This window comes from Prorops nasuta, unplaced genomic scaffold, assembly GCF_024137725.1.
Source record: "Prorops nasuta isolate Cenicafe-Biocafe unplaced genomic scaffold, Cenicafe_Pnas_1.2 PNAS00002, whole genome shotgun sequence".
In the NCBI taxonomy this organism is placed as follows: domain Eukaryota; kingdom Metazoa; phylum Arthropoda; class Insecta; order Hymenoptera; family Bethylidae; genus Prorops; species Prorops nasuta.
In genome coordinates this window covers 3,001,872-3,022,307 of record NW_027116799.1, presented here as the reverse complement: position 1 = coordinate 3,022,307, position 20,436 = coordinate 3,001,872, and the positions used below count along the sequence as shown (strand labels likewise).

General features: G+C 35.7%; 3 protein-coding genes across 3 annotated transcripts; all 3 read right to left on the bottom strand.

The window, feature by feature from the left end:
* Positions 1-2,328: 2,328 nt before the first annotated feature.
* Positions 2,329-6,921, bottom strand: LOC136781701 (uncharacterized). The gene is made up of 6 exons (XM_066740670.1): positions 6,467-6,921; positions 6,095-6,382; positions 5,772-6,013; positions 5,465-5,680; positions 5,208-5,392; positions 2,329-5,057 (listed from the first exon to the last, which is right to left on the bottom strand). Exons 2-6 carry the CDS (start codon positions 6,319-6,321, stop codon positions 4,644-4,646), a joined length of 1,284 nt encoding a protein of 427 aa, XP_066596767.1. The 5' UTR covers positions 6,322-6,382; positions 6,467-6,921; the 3' UTR covers positions 2,329-4,643.
* A 96-nt stretch (positions 6,922-7,017) lies between these two features.
* Positions 7,018-11,414, bottom strand: Ir25a (ionotropic receptor 25a). The gene is made up of 5 exons (XM_066740658.1): positions 10,906-11,414; positions 9,505-10,655; positions 8,571-9,409; positions 8,084-8,413; positions 7,018-8,011 (listed from the first exon to the last, which is right to left on the bottom strand). Exons 1-5 carry the CDS (start codon positions 11,012-11,014, stop codon positions 7,666-7,668), a joined length of 2,775 nt encoding a protein of 924 aa, XP_066596755.1. The 5' UTR covers positions 11,015-11,414; the 3' UTR covers positions 7,018-7,665.
* Positions 11,415-11,647: 233 nt separating this feature from the next.
* On the bottom strand, positions 11,648-20,433 carry Sbf (SET domain binding factor). The gene is made up of 14 exons (XM_066740598.1): positions 19,832-20,433; positions 19,672-19,757; positions 19,307-19,594; positions 19,008-19,227; positions 18,688-18,929; positions 18,300-18,605; positions 17,856-18,238; positions 14,139-17,744; positions 13,928-14,075; positions 13,677-13,822; positions 13,358-13,584; positions 12,919-13,125; positions 12,760-12,842; positions 11,648-12,678 (listed from the first exon to the last, which is right to left on the bottom strand). The coding sequence occupies exons 1-14, from the start codon at positions 19,929-19,931 to the stop codon at positions 12,586-12,588; spliced, it is 6,135 nt and encodes a 2,044-aa protein (XP_066596695.1). The 5' UTR covers positions 19,932-20,433; the 3' UTR covers positions 11,648-12,585.
* Positions 20,434-20,436: the final 3 nt, after the last annotated feature.

Below are 20,436 nucleotides of genomic sequence, written 5' to 3'. Positions count from 1 at the left end.
AGGAAATCGGGAAGAGCAGCCAAGTGATAAGCCGCTATTTAAAAGAAACCCCGTTATCATACAAGTACAACATGTTTAGGAAAGGGGAGGAAAAATGGCGATAGAGTGCAATGAAAGGGGACGAGGGGTTAAAAACGCAAGCAGATAACGACGTTTTGCTTGTGGGAGATAAGGAAAAAGATGTACGTATATCCATGCAGTGATTGGCAGGTTTACTCGCTTCTACCCCGAAATAATGCTGGATTATTGCAGTAAATATTTATTATCAGCGTTAGGAATCACCGTTGTTATCTCTCCGTTCACTGTACAATCCAAACGCCCTTTTCCGGTTTGCTAATTATCTTCCAATTGAATTTATAATTTTAAGCCGTGTATCGATATAGCCGGGTCAAATTTACGGTCACTCGCCAAGTGTAGAACGATAAAGATGAAACTATACACGTTTGAGCTCGCTTGCGTTTCGTTAAATACATTATGAAAATTATTGACCAAATGCATATGTCGCTTTTTTTTTATCACGTCGATAGGCAAAAATATGGTCTGAGCACTATTTTTGAAACAAGAAAATACTATTATTATCATTATTGAATATCTATCGAAAGATATTATTCCGTATTAATCAACAGCTTTAAGAGTTTATCGGACTCTTCGCAATGATCAATATATCGATCGAATCTCGAAAAATCAAGAATTTAATTGTTGTTAGTCAATGAGACACGTGCCTTTCAAAAGTTGAGTAAATCGATACAGATAAGAGAGATTACTTCATCGCTCCCTTTTTTTTATTTTTCACTCTTTTCTAATCGATAATATATACTATATCAGATATATACGTGCTGCTTCAATGCACGTTTTTCAGCACCTGTGCGTACAAGTTACACTTGCGTATATATTATACGAGTATAGGTAAACAAAAATAATCCTATCAAGCGCATTTCGCGCTTGATAAATTCTTGCAAAAAATCCCTGGTGAATGTGTGACGAAAGTACAGTTTTTTCTTACTCCGGGATTTTTCCTTTTTTTTTCGCAAGCTTTCCTTTTACTATCATTTTCCATTACGTAAACGGTGACTGCCAATTATCCGCAAAAATAAATTCAATGCTTTAAACGTTATCGTCTACTAACATGCAATTCGTAGTTGAGCCCTGAAAGATCAGCGCAAGAAAAACCACGCGAATGATATTTCCTTAAAAATTATATTTGTCCGCAAGATGTGAATTTTTAGTACTTTTTTTTCTTGGCTCATTAGTATGAAAACGACGAGTCGTCCGTGTTATCGTAATGTCTACACTCATCCAATTGATTTTGATGAAACACTAAATCACTTCTTATTTCTGTTCTTGCAAAGTGCTTAATACGCTTTGCTCCTTTTAACCAGCTCAGCGCATGACGTTTCCGCCTAATATTTATGACCGATCACCAGCAATAATTTACGCGCAAATTCAATTGTCTATTTATCTCATGATCGATCACCAGTAATAATTTACGCGCAAATTCAAAATCGGGGACTTATAATAAAAAAAAGAAAAACGTCAAAGTGTCGAAAAGAAGAAGGCAAGATTTTCGGCTTAATGATATACTTTATCGAACTATTAAACCTCTTAACGTTTTTTTTACTCAAATAAACGACGCTTCAAGTTAAATTATCTTGAACGATTGATTGTGTAAAATTTGAAAAATGTTGCTCGAGCTGTTATTAATTGTGAGTCTTCGATCGAGCTGACCTGACGTATTCCTTGCAGTGTAATCGTGCTCGAATTGAAAGCTCTAGAGCGTTATGTTATTTACAGCTCATTTTCATATCTTCCACACAGCGATAGAGGCCTTTGTGTTAATCCAATCGTATCTTTGCTAAATCGGCCATGGATGAATGATAGAACGCTTCGTGAAAGCGAAAACAATTTTTAACGCATACCTTAACCGAGCTGATAAAGCGCTTAAGGTTTTCTAAGGAAAGTAAGAGAAAAAACTCGTGCAGTCGATATTTTTACGGACGAGCTCGTTATTCTAATAACATTATCTACATACGTCATTTATCGTTGAAAAATAAACCGTTCGCAATTGAATTTTTCTCGTCCCACGCAACTTGACACACAAACCTTGCGTCCTTTCACAGATGTACGATAATATTGTTCATCGAATGATCAATAAACGAATTTGAAGATATCGATAAGAACGTCAATCGGTGTTTCGGAGGCGTGGCTCATCTCGTTTTCAAAAATTATGAAACGCTATCGTACGACTCTAGTTACAAGCTTTTGTGCGCAACAAAATAACACTTGCTCGTCACACACGATTACAGAGTTTATTTAACGGTAAAACAAACAAAAATCATTTTGCAACATCTATCATCTACTATCGAACAATTGTGCAATTATTTGCTTAGGTTCCTGAAAAGGATAAATATTTCTCTTGTAAAATGCAAAATCGATCTTTCTAGCAACTATTTTATTGCTATTATACAATGCTACAAAATTGGCGAAAAATTGTATAATCCTTAAAGTTTCATTAGTGCCATTTGTTAATTTTAGTATACTATAATATCTTTTATTCTTATTCCCTCTGTATCTTTCCTCTTACAATTTTATGACTAAGATTCCATAGAAATCTTTAACAATGCTAATTTAACAATGTGTTGTAGTATATGAAACATTGCTATGCGTGCTTCACGAGAGTAATGTTGGATGAAATAGTAGTGATAATCGAAAGAGATTAATATCAGATATAGTATTATTTATACTTGTTATTTTCCTAGCTAGTAGAAATTTGAAGAACGATAAAGAGAGTTACGGATGTCGTATTAAAATTTGAGCCTTTTTTTTTGGCACGAAAGTCGTTTGTGTTAACAATTTTTATTTTTTGCTTCCCTTTTCCACCTATTATATTTAAATAGCTTTCCTATTTATCATAATTCTTCTCACTGAAATTCAGTTGCAAAGCCAAGGTAACTTGATTTTTAAAAATTTCAACACTCTACTTTCACCTAATATATACGCGATTATCTTAAACATTTTCTTAGCTTTCGTTCTAAGGATCCGTGTCATTATAAATAAGATTATAAATAATACAAAGAACCATGAAACCCACTATAAGTAGTGGCTGTTAATATTCTGATATTAAATTTTCGTTTGAATTATTTGTTATAATATTAACTTAATCAGAAGTTGAAAGACGAAGCATCCATAACCGTTATTTTTTATATTGTTGGTATAGGTATAGGGATAAAGTACGTATGATTTGCTCATATAAAACCAGAGACAAAGCACGTGGAATTTGAGAAAAATATACAATGAACACAATTATCTATTTATGAAGTGAATATTGAGTATATATATATATATATATATATATGGGAGAGATGAGCATTAAATTAGAATTTAAATGCAATCTTTAGAAGTAAAACCTTACATCGTAGATTTATATTCTAATATTTCTGAATATTTGTTAAGCTTCTGATATAGAGAATTTCGCACAATGGATTTATAGTTAATCAATTAATTTTTGTGGAAGCTAGAAAAACAATTTAGTTATCGGAATGTTATCCTGTGCAATATACGTACGTATATGCTAATATAACCGTGATAATTCTGTGTTATGTATACTGACTGACACAATTAGTAAATCATATACAAATTTGTATTAACGCCTCTGTAAACCTATTTATTGAACAAAATTAGGCCAATAATTACATACAACACTAATTGGAAAAAATATCCCCTTCATTTTTCTTCTCCTGCTATTATTACTTTCCCGATCAAGGACTAATCGAGCAATACGCGAATACAAATGTTTCTCGTCAAGATTTAACTATTTAAATTACCTAATTGTCAGTATACATCACAGTTACTGGAAGGACAGTTGCGATTTGCTATCAATTTTTATTCTAATATATTTTAAAAAGTAAAAACGCTTCCTCCTATATTCTTTCTTCATTCAGTACAACATTTTGTTCTTTGATTTCGGATGTTGAAATAAATCCTTTCGTAAAAAAAAGAAAGATTTTTGCAGTCTTTTCCTACAGTGCAACTATTTCAGTTACACTTCTTAAAAAAAGAAAAGAGATATAAACCTCAATAATATTATTTTATAATCGTTATTAAAACGTTATTGATTTCTGGTATGACTTATCACAAACTGCTTATTTAATAAAATTATAACTTTAAAACGTTTAGGGAACATTCTTATCTAACAAACTTAACCGCGAATTTGTACTTAATATTAATAATGAATCTAAAATTAAAAGTTTGGTAAAAGGTATGCATTACCGGCAGTAAATATGCCAACAGCCGATCGATTAATAATCTATCTTTAACTATAAGACAATATTAAATTCTTGAGTAATTAAATGTGCCTTATCTTAAATCTGTCATGTTAAAATTATGGCATCCAGTTCATAAAATGAACGTTTCATTATATAATATTTTTCAATAAATTTTTATCACAATGAAAAATTTAATGTTGCAGTTTCAATCCTGTTAATAACGTTTGGCGTTAAGATTTAAGCACAACTCAAAATAATATAAAAGAAGAAATAATGCTGAATATACATCTTAACGTCAAACGTTTCTGTACGGTAAAAATGACGTACGTATAGTGTAGCTTCAATAATCATTCTCGCGATGACTTAGAGCATTTGAGCTATTCACTCGTGTGAATTTTCTATTATACTTGTATTCTCCTCTTTGATCGTAGTTAAATTTCTGTTGTTTTGTGACACTTCCATGCTAGATTCATTATCTAAATCAATACCAAGACTCCTCTCCAAGCTTTCCCGAGCCTGCTCCATTCTCCGTTGGTTTTCTAAAATGTCTTTTTTGCGATTAGAGTTTGTCATCTGTTTGTCAGATCCATTATAAGCACTCTCGTCCATCCCCACCCAGTATCGAGTTATGGTAGGTGATGTATCCGGTGAACTATCTGTATATGAGAAGTCCCCAAAACCTTCATAAATAGGAGAATCTGGAGTACAAGGAATAATCGGGTAAGGAACGGAAGATTGAAGATAATCGTTTTGTGGAAGAAACATTCGATGATAACGATTGTAGCATGTGCCATCCTAAAATTAAATTAATAATATTTTTAAATGAATAGAAGAAATTTTAAAAGAAATATATTTCAAAAATATATTAAAATCAATATATTATCCATATAATAAGCAGTATATAGACTTGTGTGTGTGTAATTAATGCATATCAAGCAAACTTACAGTATTGTAATGCGATGTTAAGGCAACTTCCGACGGTCTTGATTTCACTCGTGTTGGTTGAAAGATGCAGAGTAGTGTCCATGTTGGTAAGTAAAATTTTAACAGCATTACAACTATCATAGTTGAGCTGTAGTAAAATTGTACATGGCTATAAATGCCACTGCAACCAGTATGATCTCTTCCCACTAAACAATTAATATTGTTAATTCATAAAGGCTTATATTATAATAAAATAAAATATGACTTTTATATCTTACTGAAAGACATAATGGCATCAAAAACGACTGATACAACAGCAGATATTTCATATACAGCTGTTATAAGCCATAAGTCTCGAGTCTGTGATGTACTAGATGGTAACATTAACACTGAAATGGTTGAATGCTTACTGCTATGTGAAAGGTATAACGCAACTATAGCAAATAGTTGTACTGAAATAAAGTCAGCACTCGATAACATAAGCCAATAAGGTCCTGAAAAAAATTAATAATAAAATTAAAATTAAATAACCAATTACCAGAAATTATTGATGTAAGACTTATGCTTTGATTTGAAATAACTCACGAAAACATTCTACCCAAGTTGAGCTTATGTCAACCATTCCCATAAGTACCACTGTTGTACAATATAATGTATATAAACAAAGAACAGGATTAACAACATGTTGAATAATATCATCTCTATGACGTGATCTTGCTGCCATGGACCATTGTAAATGACAGATTAAAATAAATTGAAATAATTTGAAAAAACTCCTTGTAAAATCTAACTGAGGGTAGCGAATGCCAAGTATGAAACTTGCGCCACTGAAAAAGATTATTAATTTATGAAGTAAAAATATGTGATTAAATAAAGTTAAATTTATAAATATATGTCATTTTACCTACCATACAATGCACTCCACAGCAGATACATAAAAAATAACATAATGATGTAATTGCGAGTGCTTAAATGAGTGATATTTAATGATCTTCAATAAAATGAAAAGGAAAGTTATTGTGCTAATAAATATAAGAATGCTAATTCTTCCACAAGCTAAAGAGTCAAAGGCATCTAAGCACCCTTTGTTCAGAACATCCAATGTGTCATTTCCAAATCTACGACTACGGCCCATGATTGAGTCAATAAGGTATTTTATACTCTAGTGTACAACAAAACTTTTCCTACTGGTCTACCTGTTAGAAACAAAGGACAGTGAAATGTTAATAGTCTATTGTATTCATGTCATATATTTATGAAAGCCACATAAAAATACTTACAAAATTGGAGATTCTAGTGTGCTCCTGTATAAAAGATTCATTTTAAGGAATGCAAGCGCATTGAAAACAGCTTAAAGTCTGGATTAACGCTGTTAACCGTAAAAATTCAGCAACTACGAATGATAGATACCAGCTTTTATAACACGGACCATGGTTTCATTGTCTTGTGAAAGCATTGCCGAGCCAGGTCCTCCTTAGCTGTCAAAAATCATAAAAAATCAATTGATTCTACTCAGTTCTACCTCATTATTGATATACAGTAATGCAGCCGATTCTTTTTATTCTGCATGTCAAAAGAACAGCGTTATCTATATATTTTTTAATAGTTTTTCCGTTAGAAGTTTGTAAAATACCACAAACAACTATTTTATTTAGAAAACATAGCGAAACACTGTTGCCACGTCTAATCAAAGAAAGGTAAGTTTTATAGATGGCGCGGAATGCAATCTTTATTTTTTCTTTGCTATATTTCGCAATAATGAGTAGAAAGGGGGGAAAAAGGGTAGGGCTGACCCGCTGACATTGACCACAGTCCCCTGTCCCATGCCACAGTCACCGCAGACTGGCGCAGACTGCGTCTTCTGTAACTTTAACGAAAATTTTTGGTATCGGTAAAGACCAAAAACGATAATATAGGCATACGTACGTTATTATTACACTTCATATGTATCAATGTTTGTCGTTAACTTCGGCCTAACGATACTGAAATTTGTTGGTAAGAATTGTAAGATTGCCCTGCTGGTAAGGGTTGTGTAAGAAATTACGATAAAGCCTTTGCTTATAAAAATGTTGGTAATTAATTTAAACTAACTTGCGTTGAAAAGTTTCTATTAAACGACTTGTAATTTTAAAACTAATGTTACATGAACTTTGATATATATATATATATATATGTGAGCGTAATATAATATCAAATGTAGAGCAATATTGCGATTATATTTATAAATTATATTTTTTTTCTGTTTTTATTTTATTGAAACAAACTTAAATGTAGATTACAAAATAAATATATTTACATTATATTTGTGCGTAATATCCTCAATATCAACTATAAAAGAAAATGTATATATAAGCGCATCTCCATTGAAAAACGAGAAAACTAACTGTTTTATCACACAATAAAATACACGTGATTATTGCTCAAATTGACGATTGTTAATAGTTTAGATTTTATAAATAAATTATAGCTGATAAATATATTAAAATCTAGTTCTGTATTGAGATAAAAATCCATGTGTAGGTGCTGGTTGAAGGCTTATTCTAACCGGATTAATTTCCTTTGGGATTTTATTTTGTTGAGATCTGCGGCCGCCCCTTATTTCTCTTGCTTTTGGTCGATATCGGAACCACCAATACTCAAATGCGAGTGTTAAGCATGCCAGAGCTATTCCGACGAAGATAACAATGAAAACTCCACCGATATTTTGAATGCTTATTCCATCACTTTGATCATCTTCTTTCTCGCAGACTTTCATTTCTGGATTCAGCTTCCACCATTTGTCCTTCATCTTCTCTAATATTCTTCTATTTAACAGTACTAAGATTCTGCGTAAAAATTGTTAATTAATATTCTCCAAATAGCAATATAACATTAATAATTAATTACACCACACGTACGCATCGTTAAATTGATCCTTCAATGGAGAACCTTGCTGGACTGCAATAGCGTAAGGTTTTCTGGAGAATTCATCTCCAACTTGTACGAACTCACAATTGGTCGCTACGAGATATTTTATAGTCGAGGCGTCTCCGATAAAGGCAAATTCATTATTTGAATCTAAACGACGAACTCGTCTCAAAGCTTCCTCAGTAGTCTTTGGAAATCCAGCTTCTTTCATCGCTTGAAACATCTTTGTGTACTTATCACTAACTGGATAATCCCAGACTGCCAATTTGGCTCTTTCAATCTCCGATAGACTATCATTCAGGCTCATATCTTTCCAAATTCTGCAAAAAAAGTTGACAAAAAGATCAGTACAGCCTACTCTATAAAAATTAGACAGTAAAGTACTTTTATTACTATGAAAAAATTAAAGAATGATGAGAAATGAGATTTCAATTAAATTAAATATTTTTCAAACAATATTAAATGATTCGTAAATACTCGTAGAATCTAGTTTCGATATCTGCCATCCTTTGAAAATAGGTATAAGCGGCCGATCCTAAAACGGGTCCATATTGGATTTTATATTGTTTGCTGAGGTCGTCCAAGGATTCGATCGGTGTATCAAGTCTGGAGACAGTGAGGAAAGCGGCCAAATTAGCCGTGTAAGATGCAATAATGATAAATCCAAAAAGCCACCAGGTGGCTGCTACCAATCTTCCAGATAGATTCTTAGGTGCTTCCCCACCACCTTGAGGGGTCAACGAGGTCATGCAGAACCACAGACACTCTCTCAGCGTAAATTCGCGTTTCTCTTCGTCGTCCTTGTATTTTTCCCTATTATTTTGGTAGCTGTACGGGGACCAACGGTCGAAGACCCACATGAGGAAACTCGTGAAGAAATAAGCTGCGAGGATGCTAAACCAGACTTCGTTCTCCAGAACAGTGAGGAACTTGAAGAGGGACGTTGGGGCCTTTGGCTTCAACATGAGAATGGTCAAACCTACCAGGTCATAATAAGGTACCGTGAAATCCACCACGTTCTCTCTTTCAGCCATCACCCACAATGATCCCAAGGCCACGTCTGCTCGTTTCTCAATCAACTCTCTCATCATTCCATTCCAGGTACCATCTTCGTTCATCTTCCCATATTCTTTATCATCGACTTCGCGAATATCATACTCGAACTTCATATGCTGGCGAGTCTCCTCCAATAAATCGATGCAGTAACCACTCCATTCGTTCTTTACTGGATCATACATGACGAATGGGGGATGGACCACTGTGACCACTCTGTAACTCGTCACTGCTGTGTGATTTACAATTTCCTCTTTCGTAATCTACAAATTAAATAATAATAAATTATTATATGTGTATAAAATACTAGTAAAAAATTATTGACCAAAAAATCATAAAATTCTTAATAAGTAAATACCTTCAAGGGCTCATCGATGCCAGCAGGCCAATTACCAACGACCTCATCACCTATCATATTTCCCAATGCTATTGAAATAAGATTCAAGGACATCTCAAATTTCGCCTGGTGTTCGCCATTCTTCGAGCCCCAGTGGAAGCCAGCGTAGGTGGGTTTGAAACTTTCGGAGACGAATTTCAGTTTGGCCAGAAAGTCAAAGTTCCTTGTGGGGGTGTTGTTAGTGTTGTACTCGTCGCAAGTGATATGGGGTGGTTCCATGGGCCAGTCACCATCCTCCAATGCGGTCCTCATGGCTTCCACCCCTAAGAACGTGAGATCGTAGTAAAATGCTGAGGTGATCAATGGCTCCTGCAATAAACTTTTGAATGAAGTCGAAACGTGAGATTCGTCCTTGCCGGAAGGAGGAATGGGATCCATGAAGAGGAACGTCATGTTTTCACACGCGCAACCTGGGGTAAATTTGTGAAGCGTCAAGGCGAACCAGCCATATTTTCTACCAGTAAAATTAAGATACTTTGCTGCTTCGAGGGACCGAGAAAGGGTGAGTTTATCGCCAAAGACGAAGAAGTTGACGATGTCGAGGTCTCTAAAGCGGGACAACTGAGACTTCACGTCTTCCACGGTTTGACCCACTCGACTAATCATGTGTCTCGTGGGTATGTTTAGAAAAAGACTCTTGTACTTATGTTCCATGATGAAGTTATCGTCAAAAAGGATCGCTGCATTAAAAATCTTCAGTCGGACGGCCAACTGACGAGCGACTTCCGGTGCTACATCGGCTGGGGGCATCACTTGGATTAGGTATCCACTTTTGTCGGAGTTTAGATTCCTCCAGTAACGAAGGTCACCCGCTTGACCATACTGGGCGGATAACGTTGGCAGACCTAAAGCTGCTGTGAAAGAGTTGGTCAATTCTGCAATTGGGCCTGTCACTGTCAAGTCCAAAACCAAATCCGACATCCCCTTGAGACTGGATTTTACCGACGAGTCCCAAACTGAGCATATTTTGTCCAAAGCATCGTTCATGTTATTGTCGTTTATCGTCACTGTGTATACTTTGCCCAAAATCTCTGGACTGTCTTCCTGAATCTTCTTCAAGGCATTCTCCACACTCTTATTGGCTATTATATTCCTTTCATCGTTGATTATAACTGTAACAGTTTGAAGAAAATATGATAATATAAGTGTAACAAGAAAATAAATATACATTGCTTAATCCAGTTTTTCTCAAAGTGCTATTTTATCAAAGAGTAATTTATTTGTTGAGTTTTGTTTCATACTCAGTTCTAATAATATTGTTGAGAGAGATTCGGCTAGTAAAATGTCATGTTTACTGATTCTATAAAAAGCTTTGAGGGAATCCTAATTTTTAAGAAGCACTGGCTTAGGCGATTAACTCACAGAGATTAACTGGCCTTGACGTTGTCCTTGTTGTTTGACCATTGATTGGATTCGTAAAATAAGATATTGTTAATAAAAAAATATAGAAAACGATGAAATGATACGTCATTGTCGTTATAAAATTTTCATATCAAATATCGACCGTCGAAGTTTCTTATCGTTATATTTTTTCTTATAACAATAGATTATATCACTTAATTAAAATATAACTAAAATTAGTAATGATAATAATTAGTAATTAATAATTAATTAGTAAAAAGATAAGTTTAATCAACGCACACCAAACGTTCTTTTCAGATAAGACGTGGTCCTGGCACATCCACGTTATCCGCGCAGAAGTGACTGATCCTTCTGGCACTTGCCAGTTGATTTGACATTGTACTACACATAATACTCGCAGGACATTATGTTTGTGGATTGGTTGCCGCGGGGATGACCCAATAATCGATGTTCACGCAACTATTTCTTTCAGCACACCACCTCTTTTAGTGTCATCAATTTCTTTTCCATTGACTTTTCGCTCTAGTAGTGGTACCAGTTCTCAATGACCTCCTGACCAAGCCTCTCTATCCATCTAATAATTGTGCCAAATAATGGTTTCAAAATACAGTGATAGCAAATCAATCAGAGACTCCGTGTAATGTTTTATATTTCTTCTATATTCAACGAAAAGTACAACATTTTCAGTCGTTTAACGCTTCTTAAAAGTAGGATAGAAAACGACAGATCAAATATAAAGATGTAGTTGAATCAACATGGTCTTATATAATATATAGAGATATATATTTAATATATAATTTTCATCAGACTTTTTGTCTATAAATAAAGCAAAAAACAGATAAAAAAATAGAGCGTTTAAATCTAAACATAAAAGTTGTACCTTAATTAACGATGTGATTTCAATGAAAAAAATTTGGTTGCGCGACATTTTAGACACCTTGAAGTAGTACGATATAAAAATTAACTAAAACTAATGCCGGATGGAGCGTATTCATTTTTTTATCTATCCAATTATCCTCCCTTTGTCATTTTTGAAGATTATAGTTTATATAGTAAAAGACTTCTAATCGAAACCATTCTTTAGCACACGAACGTAATCGCGCTAAATTTAATTCGCGCATTTTTGTATAAGATATGATTTGAAATTCCAAGGAAGCTTATAGGAAAGAAATATTTAAATTTACAATAATCTCCATTTTGCGATAGGCGAGATCGAAGCTTATTAGATAATAACAACAATAATATCAATAATTACATGAAGCACGCATCATTATATGTAGTTACTTATGCATTTAAAAGCGATTTTAAAGATAACTTTTTTCCATACTATAATAATATCTTACATAAATTCAGAATGATATTTTTGATTTGATAAAAAATTGTAATGATCTTTTTTCTTCCAGCTAAATAGAAAGTTTAACGGAATTATAAAATTGTATGTAATATGCTTACTCGACAACTTTTACATTGTACATTAATGACAGAAAGACACCGTCAATAAAAGCTAATAAAGTTCTTAGACTGTTATAACATTTAAATCTAACATAGTTAACCGAAAGCTTTTGCAGTCTCTAGTACGGTACATACAAGCTATACAAGAATATTCAACAAAATTAAACTTTGCATTACTCTATCAGTCGCTTGCAAAACTTAAATTAGTCTTAGACTCAATTTACGGCATTACTGCAAACAGGCTTGAACCTTCTCGATCCATTCTTGTGCAGTCGTGGCATCGCCAGCACAGAAATTATATGTCCGCCTGTTTGTACGAAGCTGTAAAATATTTCCTTGGTTAGGCAAATAATGAACTCTTAATTATTAGTTTAAAATTACGCTTATAGGATGCATAATTACATCGAAAAATGATTTGTCATCCGTTTTCTTTGGTGGTCCTGGCATAGGTGCAGTTGGAGTAACGGAAACTACCTCAGCTAAATCTATAGATACAAATAATATTACTCAATTTCTTTTGTACCAAATATTTATCTACATTTATTTATAATTTTGCTATACCTATGTATCCTTTACAATGAGAGTCTTCCATGGCATCGTAATATCTTAACTGATGTTTGATGGAGTCTAACACAAACCATCGTTGTTTCCAGCCTTTCAGTAAGGCTCCTCGCTTATAAAGATAACCTTCGTGAGTTCTGTTCTCAGCGACGTTACTCGAAAATTGTTCGTAATATTGTTGAGACGACGTTTGCATCGTTGCAACGCCTGCGAAAATAATAAGTTTATAAATTTTGTTAAAAAATCTATATTAACTAACCGGACCTATGCTTTTAGTAATATCGATAAGTAACTTATAGATTAAAGCTTTTAACATAAAATTTGTTTCTTTTTTCAAAACAAGTACAAGTACATGTTTTCTCATTTAAAATTCTTGCTTCAATGTATCGAAGAAAATAAATTTTCAAATATTTTAACAAATATAACAAAAGCACCGTACTTGAATTCACACTGCCACTATCCCCTCCGTTTCGTGTGAGTGTATGATTCTGTAAATTATCAGTGGCCGTTTTATATTTCGTGCAATTCTTTGGCACGGAGTCAGCACATTTATCATGGTATACGTGACCGCAATCAACGCAACGCAGTCCTGCTTTAACAGGACCCCATAGCACACCAGAGCAAGCGTCACAATGAATTGGAGTCGCGGAATCCAATCTTTCAAATCTATAAAGCATCAAGAAATAATTTAAATAATAAAATGAATCCTTTAAAAATTAGTTTAATTGTTGTACAATGCTGATTAATTAATATGTTACCTGTGCGGGTGTGCATATACCGATCCCTCATTACCAGAAGTGCTCCCACCAGCCAGCTTGCCTCTTAAAAGCAATTCTAAAGTGGAACGCTTATGAATTAGTCTACCCTGGTATCTTACTAGTGCAGTACTGAATGATGCATGACGCTGTAACAGATTTAATTATTATTTGTTAAACACGTCACCCATGCCACAATCTTAAAGATTTTAGTTCAATTAGTACATCGGTGCATTAGTACTTTGATTACTTACAGCAAGGGAATCTGTATTTGGTAGCTCCAATTTATCCCACAAGATTTTCCACTTTTGTGGTAAATGCCCTAATTCTGTTTCCAATTTGTGTATCTCTTCCAGAAGATGCGTAAATTGATCTGGTATCATTGAGCTTTCACTGTCATAGCTGTAATATAATTTTATAATTGAATATGCAGTATTCAATTTATTTTTAAACTTTACTACCTACCCTTGTGTCACTATTTTACGGTTGCTTTTAACTACACCATCAGCTGCTTCAGCCTCTTCTTCTTGTTGGCAATCTTGTTGCAATATTTCCAAATCATACGGCGGCCCATGAGCTAATTCCTCTTCCAAATAATATTGCCAAATTTCAAGGCTTGCCACATGAGATACTGGCCTTAGTACAGGATACTCCGTGTTAGGTGTGTACATAAAGTTATAAAACAGTGGACACCTGGCATGCTGTTTTTCAATGTAATCAAAAATGCTTTGACCAAGATTGCATCCAGTGTTGGTGCCAACCAAACGACCTCCAGGATAAATCGTATCGTCATCGCTAGCAGTATCAACACCTTTATGGTGACTCGTCAGCGAGCCCCTTTTGTCCTCGACAGCAGTGATACCACATTCTACTCTATCAAACTCGCAATCCAGTAAAAATGTACGAAAACGACAAGAAACCGAATGGTAAGCTAAAAACTTTAGATAATACTCGTTGAATTCGAAAGCCAATGGGAATTGTTTTTGAATCTGGTGCACAATATCCAAAAATTGTAGGAAGGTAGGTGTGAAGTTAGTTGTTTGTGAGTTAGCAGCTAAATTACTTCTGTGACCAAACCGATGGCCAAAGCCAAGCCATTCCTTTTCTATGAGGGTTCTAAATCCTTCGATAGTTCTGTAATGAGGATCCAGACATACTTGTGCAATGGAACAAACGGTAGCCGTCGTATCCCAGCCATCTTCCAGGCATACTGCAACGGATGACCCTTGAACGTCCATCAAATCAATGACTGCTCCAGACAGTTGCATCAAATTTTGCAATTGCTGCAGCCATTCCGAAGCTTCAATTAACTTATAAAAACTTTGATCTGACTCGACAGTTGGAGAACTAGGCACGCAGGCTCTCATTAATTTTTTAAATGCTGTTTTAGTATGTCTTACATCAAAATATTCCACTGGTATGAAGTCGGTTTTGGGAGCTGATTCAGCTTTTACGCCTTTCATGTGAGCTTTTTCTCCAAGAATATACAGAGCAGCTCGTTGAAAAGTGTGAACACACTCGGTGCCACTGTCAGAGTCAGCTGAATGCCTCACTGTTCCTCTCTGCTGAGACGACGTTAAGGAAGCTTGGGAGCTGTGTCTCTTATCTTTCAAGGATCCCCAACGTCCAAAATTCTTGGGTCCTTTTCCACCGGATGATCCCAGAGTACCGATAGCCTTGTTAAAAGGATTCCGTCTAGACTGTTCTGGCGTGGCATTCCTATCTTCCGCAGCGAGTAGAAGGGAATCTATACTCAAAGAACTGTCGGACATTCCCCAAGCTGATCCTTGTCTCAGTACGGATACAGGAGTAGCAGCTACCAAAGCCATGAAATATTTCTCTTGCTCCAAAGACGAAGTTGTTTCGGAAGAGGTTGTCTTTAGATTACTGGCGGTAGTTGGATGAGCCTTTAGCATTCCCATCACGCCTTTTCCATGATACCCAGCACCTCTGATAAGAAGAGCCTTTGTTCTAGGATGTCTCCAAGTAACAACGGGCATTCTATTGTGCCTATAAAGTCTGCAAAATCGACGAATGCTCTCATCCGATACTGAAGTAGGAACTATTAATAATGCTGGATAACTTCTGCATATCATATATGCGCAATTTACTGAAGAAATGCGGAAAGGCTCGTTACGTCTATTATTGTGAGGCCCGTTTGGACAAAGTCCCAATCTGTACCAATCTCTCACGTAACTACGTTCAGATAATCGTTCCAACGTTTTAGCATCAGTTGGTGGTGTAGTTATAATTCCTGGAATTTCAAAATCATCAACGCTCAGATCATCGTCGTGACTCAAATCATTATTCTCAGTCACTGGAAGACTCATGCGCCCAGGGGATGTCATATACTTATTATTGGTAGTCAGATTCATATTAGGCAACACGTATTTTTGTCGCTTCGATGATTGTTTAGGCTTAAAACCAGCTTTCCTAGCAGTTTTCAATAGAGTCTTTTTTGCAAAACCTTTCAGTGTAGCATTCTTCTCTTTACCTTTATGATGAGCAGTTTGCGTAACTAAATTCTGTCCACTAAAAGCAAAATGATGGAAAATATGAGGAGGATAACGTGCCTTGTGAACTAGTTTACGAAGTGTCTCTATGTTTTCTTGAGTGACCTCTTCGTCAAACGCTAATTTTATCAATTGGAACGTGCAGGATCTTAACTGCAGACCTTCCTGAATACACTGGTCCAAGTGGGCCGAAGGCTGTACGGCAACTCGTTTTTCCTTAGTCAAGGATGTTACAGGAAAGGCGCGTACGACCAATTGTTCACAGGCGAATGGATCACAGGGAATGCCTTTAAACACAATTCTATAATTGGTAAGAAAGATTGCTCCCTCGGCGGGTAAGAGTGGTGGAATTTTCGGCAGTCCAACTGAGCTTTCTTCTCTTCCATCGGGCAATAAATAAACTCTCAAACCATCCATGATCACTTCTTCTCCAGGTAGCATGTTTGGAGTTAATATTTTAGGCTTTTGGATAGGGGGCAACCGTTTGCTCTCCCTGTGTACCGCCTCGAGTGTTTCAATATGCATATGAACCACCCCAGGAACCATTTGGTGTAAGCATCTAACATGCTCGGTACTGACACCCCCTTCGGTACAGACACGATCAACAAATCTCGATACCATTCTGATAACTGCGCTTCCGGTTTCTCCGGGATCGGTTTCCTCGAATCCAGACTCAGCATCTCCACTATCACTGGCTACACTATTCGTGATACTATTACTCGCCCTTTCATCCTCGTAAACATGATCCTGCTTGTGCGTTTTCGATCCAATATCCAAAGGCACCAACAGGTAAACCATTCGATTCGCGTAATGGATCGCTTGACTGTACATGGTGCTCTCCTCGCTTGCTATTAGTTCTCGTTGTTTATCACCGTCGATAGACGGCCATATTCTCATCTGCTCTGCAGCTATTTCGAGAGCTGATGGCTCCTGAGTTTGATAAATTGAGCAGCGGTCACGGAAAGGAAATTCCTTACTTTCGCGAGGGCTGATTGGACTTAAAATAGAATCGTTCATGATTCGCGGTGTTATCGTATCATTGGGTAGGTATAGTCTCTTAACATCTTTCTGCACATCAAGATAAAATGCATCCTCCCAAAATTGTTGATTTTGCCAAACAGAGTGTTCTTGAATACACGTGTAGGCAAATTGTATGACTCCAGTGCAGAGTTTTCTGCAAAAGGCTGTAGCTAATGGTAAAAGTGCTGCGGCAACTCCGTGTTCGTCCATTGATGAGTCGTCTTGTAGCGCACAGTTCATTAGTCTAACTACAAGATCGAATTGCTGGTGTTCCAGCATCGCTTTGTTACCGACTACGTGCTGGGCCAACTCCATGCACAATGCTAATCGAGCAGTTTTGCTTTTGAGGGCCCGCAAAACAGCCGGGAAAGTCTTTCGAGCGTCCGAAATTTTGTTTTCAAAAATACAATTGATACAGTTGCGTAGTACTTCTAGTCTACGCGCAGAATTGCTAACCAAATGCCTAGTGTCATGGACAAACGAAATATGTGGACCCATTGGAACAATACGTGGCTGAATTGGTCGCAACGATGACAACCTAAGAGGAACATATTAAACTTGTCAAGAGTTTGAAAAGTGAATGAATGAATTCAATAAATACTTCATGGACAACCCATGAAATTTAAACAATATTTGCTTCATTACTCACCTAACTTTTAAATTATTCTTAGCTAAACCTTCATCTATAATTGCCTGAACTTGATCCGGATTAATACGAGGCAAGAGTGGTTGGTGAATCCTGGCAAAAGCTCCTTCGGGAGGTTTTAAAATCTTTTGTACGTATGGTTGCGGATTTGGATTTTCATTGGTGTAAAGCTGTTGAGCGAGTTCTTGAATGTGTGATAAAATAAGTCTATGGTCCTGCGTTTCTTGCTTTAGTTGATCGCTTAAATTGCTATATAATTCATCCCAAACATCGCAAGGCCTCCACGGAGGACCTCTTTCAGCAATGAAAGAAGTGAAAAACATACAATCTAATACTCTAATTGTAAAATCACAATCTGTTAATCCACGTTCCCCTAAAAAAGCTGCCTGAAAAAATGGTAAATAATAGAGTTTATATTTCTCATGTTTTTATATATATCTTTCTTACTTTGTGAAAAGTTATGACAGGCTTTGGATGAATGCGAATTAATGTTAAACAGCTTCTGTATCCTTGCAAAAGTTGAGCAAACGTTCTCATAAAAACTGCCCGCAACTCCTTGTCTAGCATTGGCGGATGCGGAGCTCTAAGAGCTAAAGGAGGAAATGCATAATCCGCACATGCAAGTTCTGGTTGTAAAACCATAGATAAAGCTTCTTGCGTTTGAGATAAAAGAGGTTCAGGGAGCAGGGAAAGAGATACTCCATCTGGTACAATTATAGATCCCCCATCCAAATCAGCAACTATTACATCCATCTGTAACAGTTAAGAATGAGTAAACTTTTTAAGTTTGATTTTATAAATACTACCCAGAAATAATTCTGTAAAGAGGACTTACGAGCTCGGCCACTTCGTGCTTCAACGAACTATGCACACCCATAATAAATGGAGTAGGTGTGCTTAGAACTTCGACTAGAGCCGCTGGTAAAAGAGGAATGTAAACGTGCGTGTATCTGAATGGATACATCAATGCCGTTAAAGCACGACATCCTTCAGTCAGGCGTGAGTAGCTTACTGAATGGAAGAGTAGTTTGTGCTCTGTCATTACTGCGCAAAATAAAACTAACACATTTCGAATACCTGTAACAAGGTATATAAAATGCCTCACTTATATCGCTAATCTCAAATTATTGTCATTTTAGGTAAAAAGTATATTACCTAGTTGTTGAAACAACAAATTTACGCTAGTGTGAGTTATTGGAAGAGAAGGACTAATTGGTGGCTGAAGTGCTTGGCGGTCACCAGCCCCAATGCTAAATCTTACTTGAGGACCCCCAGAAGGTGGTACTTGTATACACCCTAAGATATTTCCGACTAAAGTTTCTAATGGTATACCAAGGTTTTCTACGTATACAGTATAAATTATTCCAAGACAGTTCTGAAAAAATAATTATTTAAAAAAAAATGAAAAAAGATATTAATATACTCAATTGGCAAAATAGCTGATATATGCTTACTCTAAAAGTTTCAATATAATCAAGCCTAGAAACCAATACAAGACATTTAGGGGCATACATAATGCTATGATGAGCTATTGCAGGAATTGTTCTGACTAATGTACGACTATTGTTATCTACAGGATCCTCTTCTTCATCCACTGGCTTACTTGGCACAATAGACACTGTCTCATTGAAGCACATACATGCACAATAATGGCGATTTGCGTCTATATCTGTTAATATAGACACAAAAAAACGTGGTTCTTGGCGCTCTGTTGATAAAGCCCACCCTTGAGGCTGACAAAACTGTAAATTAAATATTCTTAATTATATAAGCCTATAAATATTAATTTTAATATTTTCTTTCATTCTTCAAAACTTACCCATTCTATACCCTCAATAAATGGAGTGTCAGGCCAATCTTTTTCTGGGAATCTTTGTAAGATTATTCCACTACTTATACCAGCTCCTAACAATGAATTTCAAAATTTAATCAAATAAATGATTCTAATTTTTACATTCTAATATTAATTAATGACTTACGTTCTTTCTCATGATTGTAGCCAACTACAACAAAGTAGTCAGCTAGACGAGACATTTCGGTGTACTCCTGGGGCTGTGTGTTGGTAGTAGCACCCAACATCCCATGTACTTTTTGGTACACACGATTTCATGGACTACAATCTGCCAGGTAATGTATGCCTAGCACTTAACAAAAATGATAAAGTACCTATAGGAGTCAAAGTTTCTTTTTCTCTCTTGGTGGTTCACATATTGTGTCATCCATATTTCAGAACAGAGGAATGCTTTGATTATGATTTTTCAACAATTGAAAACGATTAAGTTACATTATTCCATAAAAAAATTGAAAAACCTCTTTTTCTAATCAGTATGTATTGATAGTAATAGATTTAATTAAGGTGGTACTTTGTCAAGAATTTTTAGCAGTGATCATAAAGATATGTCATGGTGAAAATATAATTCTGTATCATGGATTATTTCAACACTTTTTATTTATAAACTAGAATATGATGCCACACCCCGAAATTTCAATCCATAACCTTTTAAACTCAAACGCCACATTGAGTATATGTATATTCTCGGCCATTGATTGAAGTCACCTTTGACTCATAGGCAGAAAACAACAA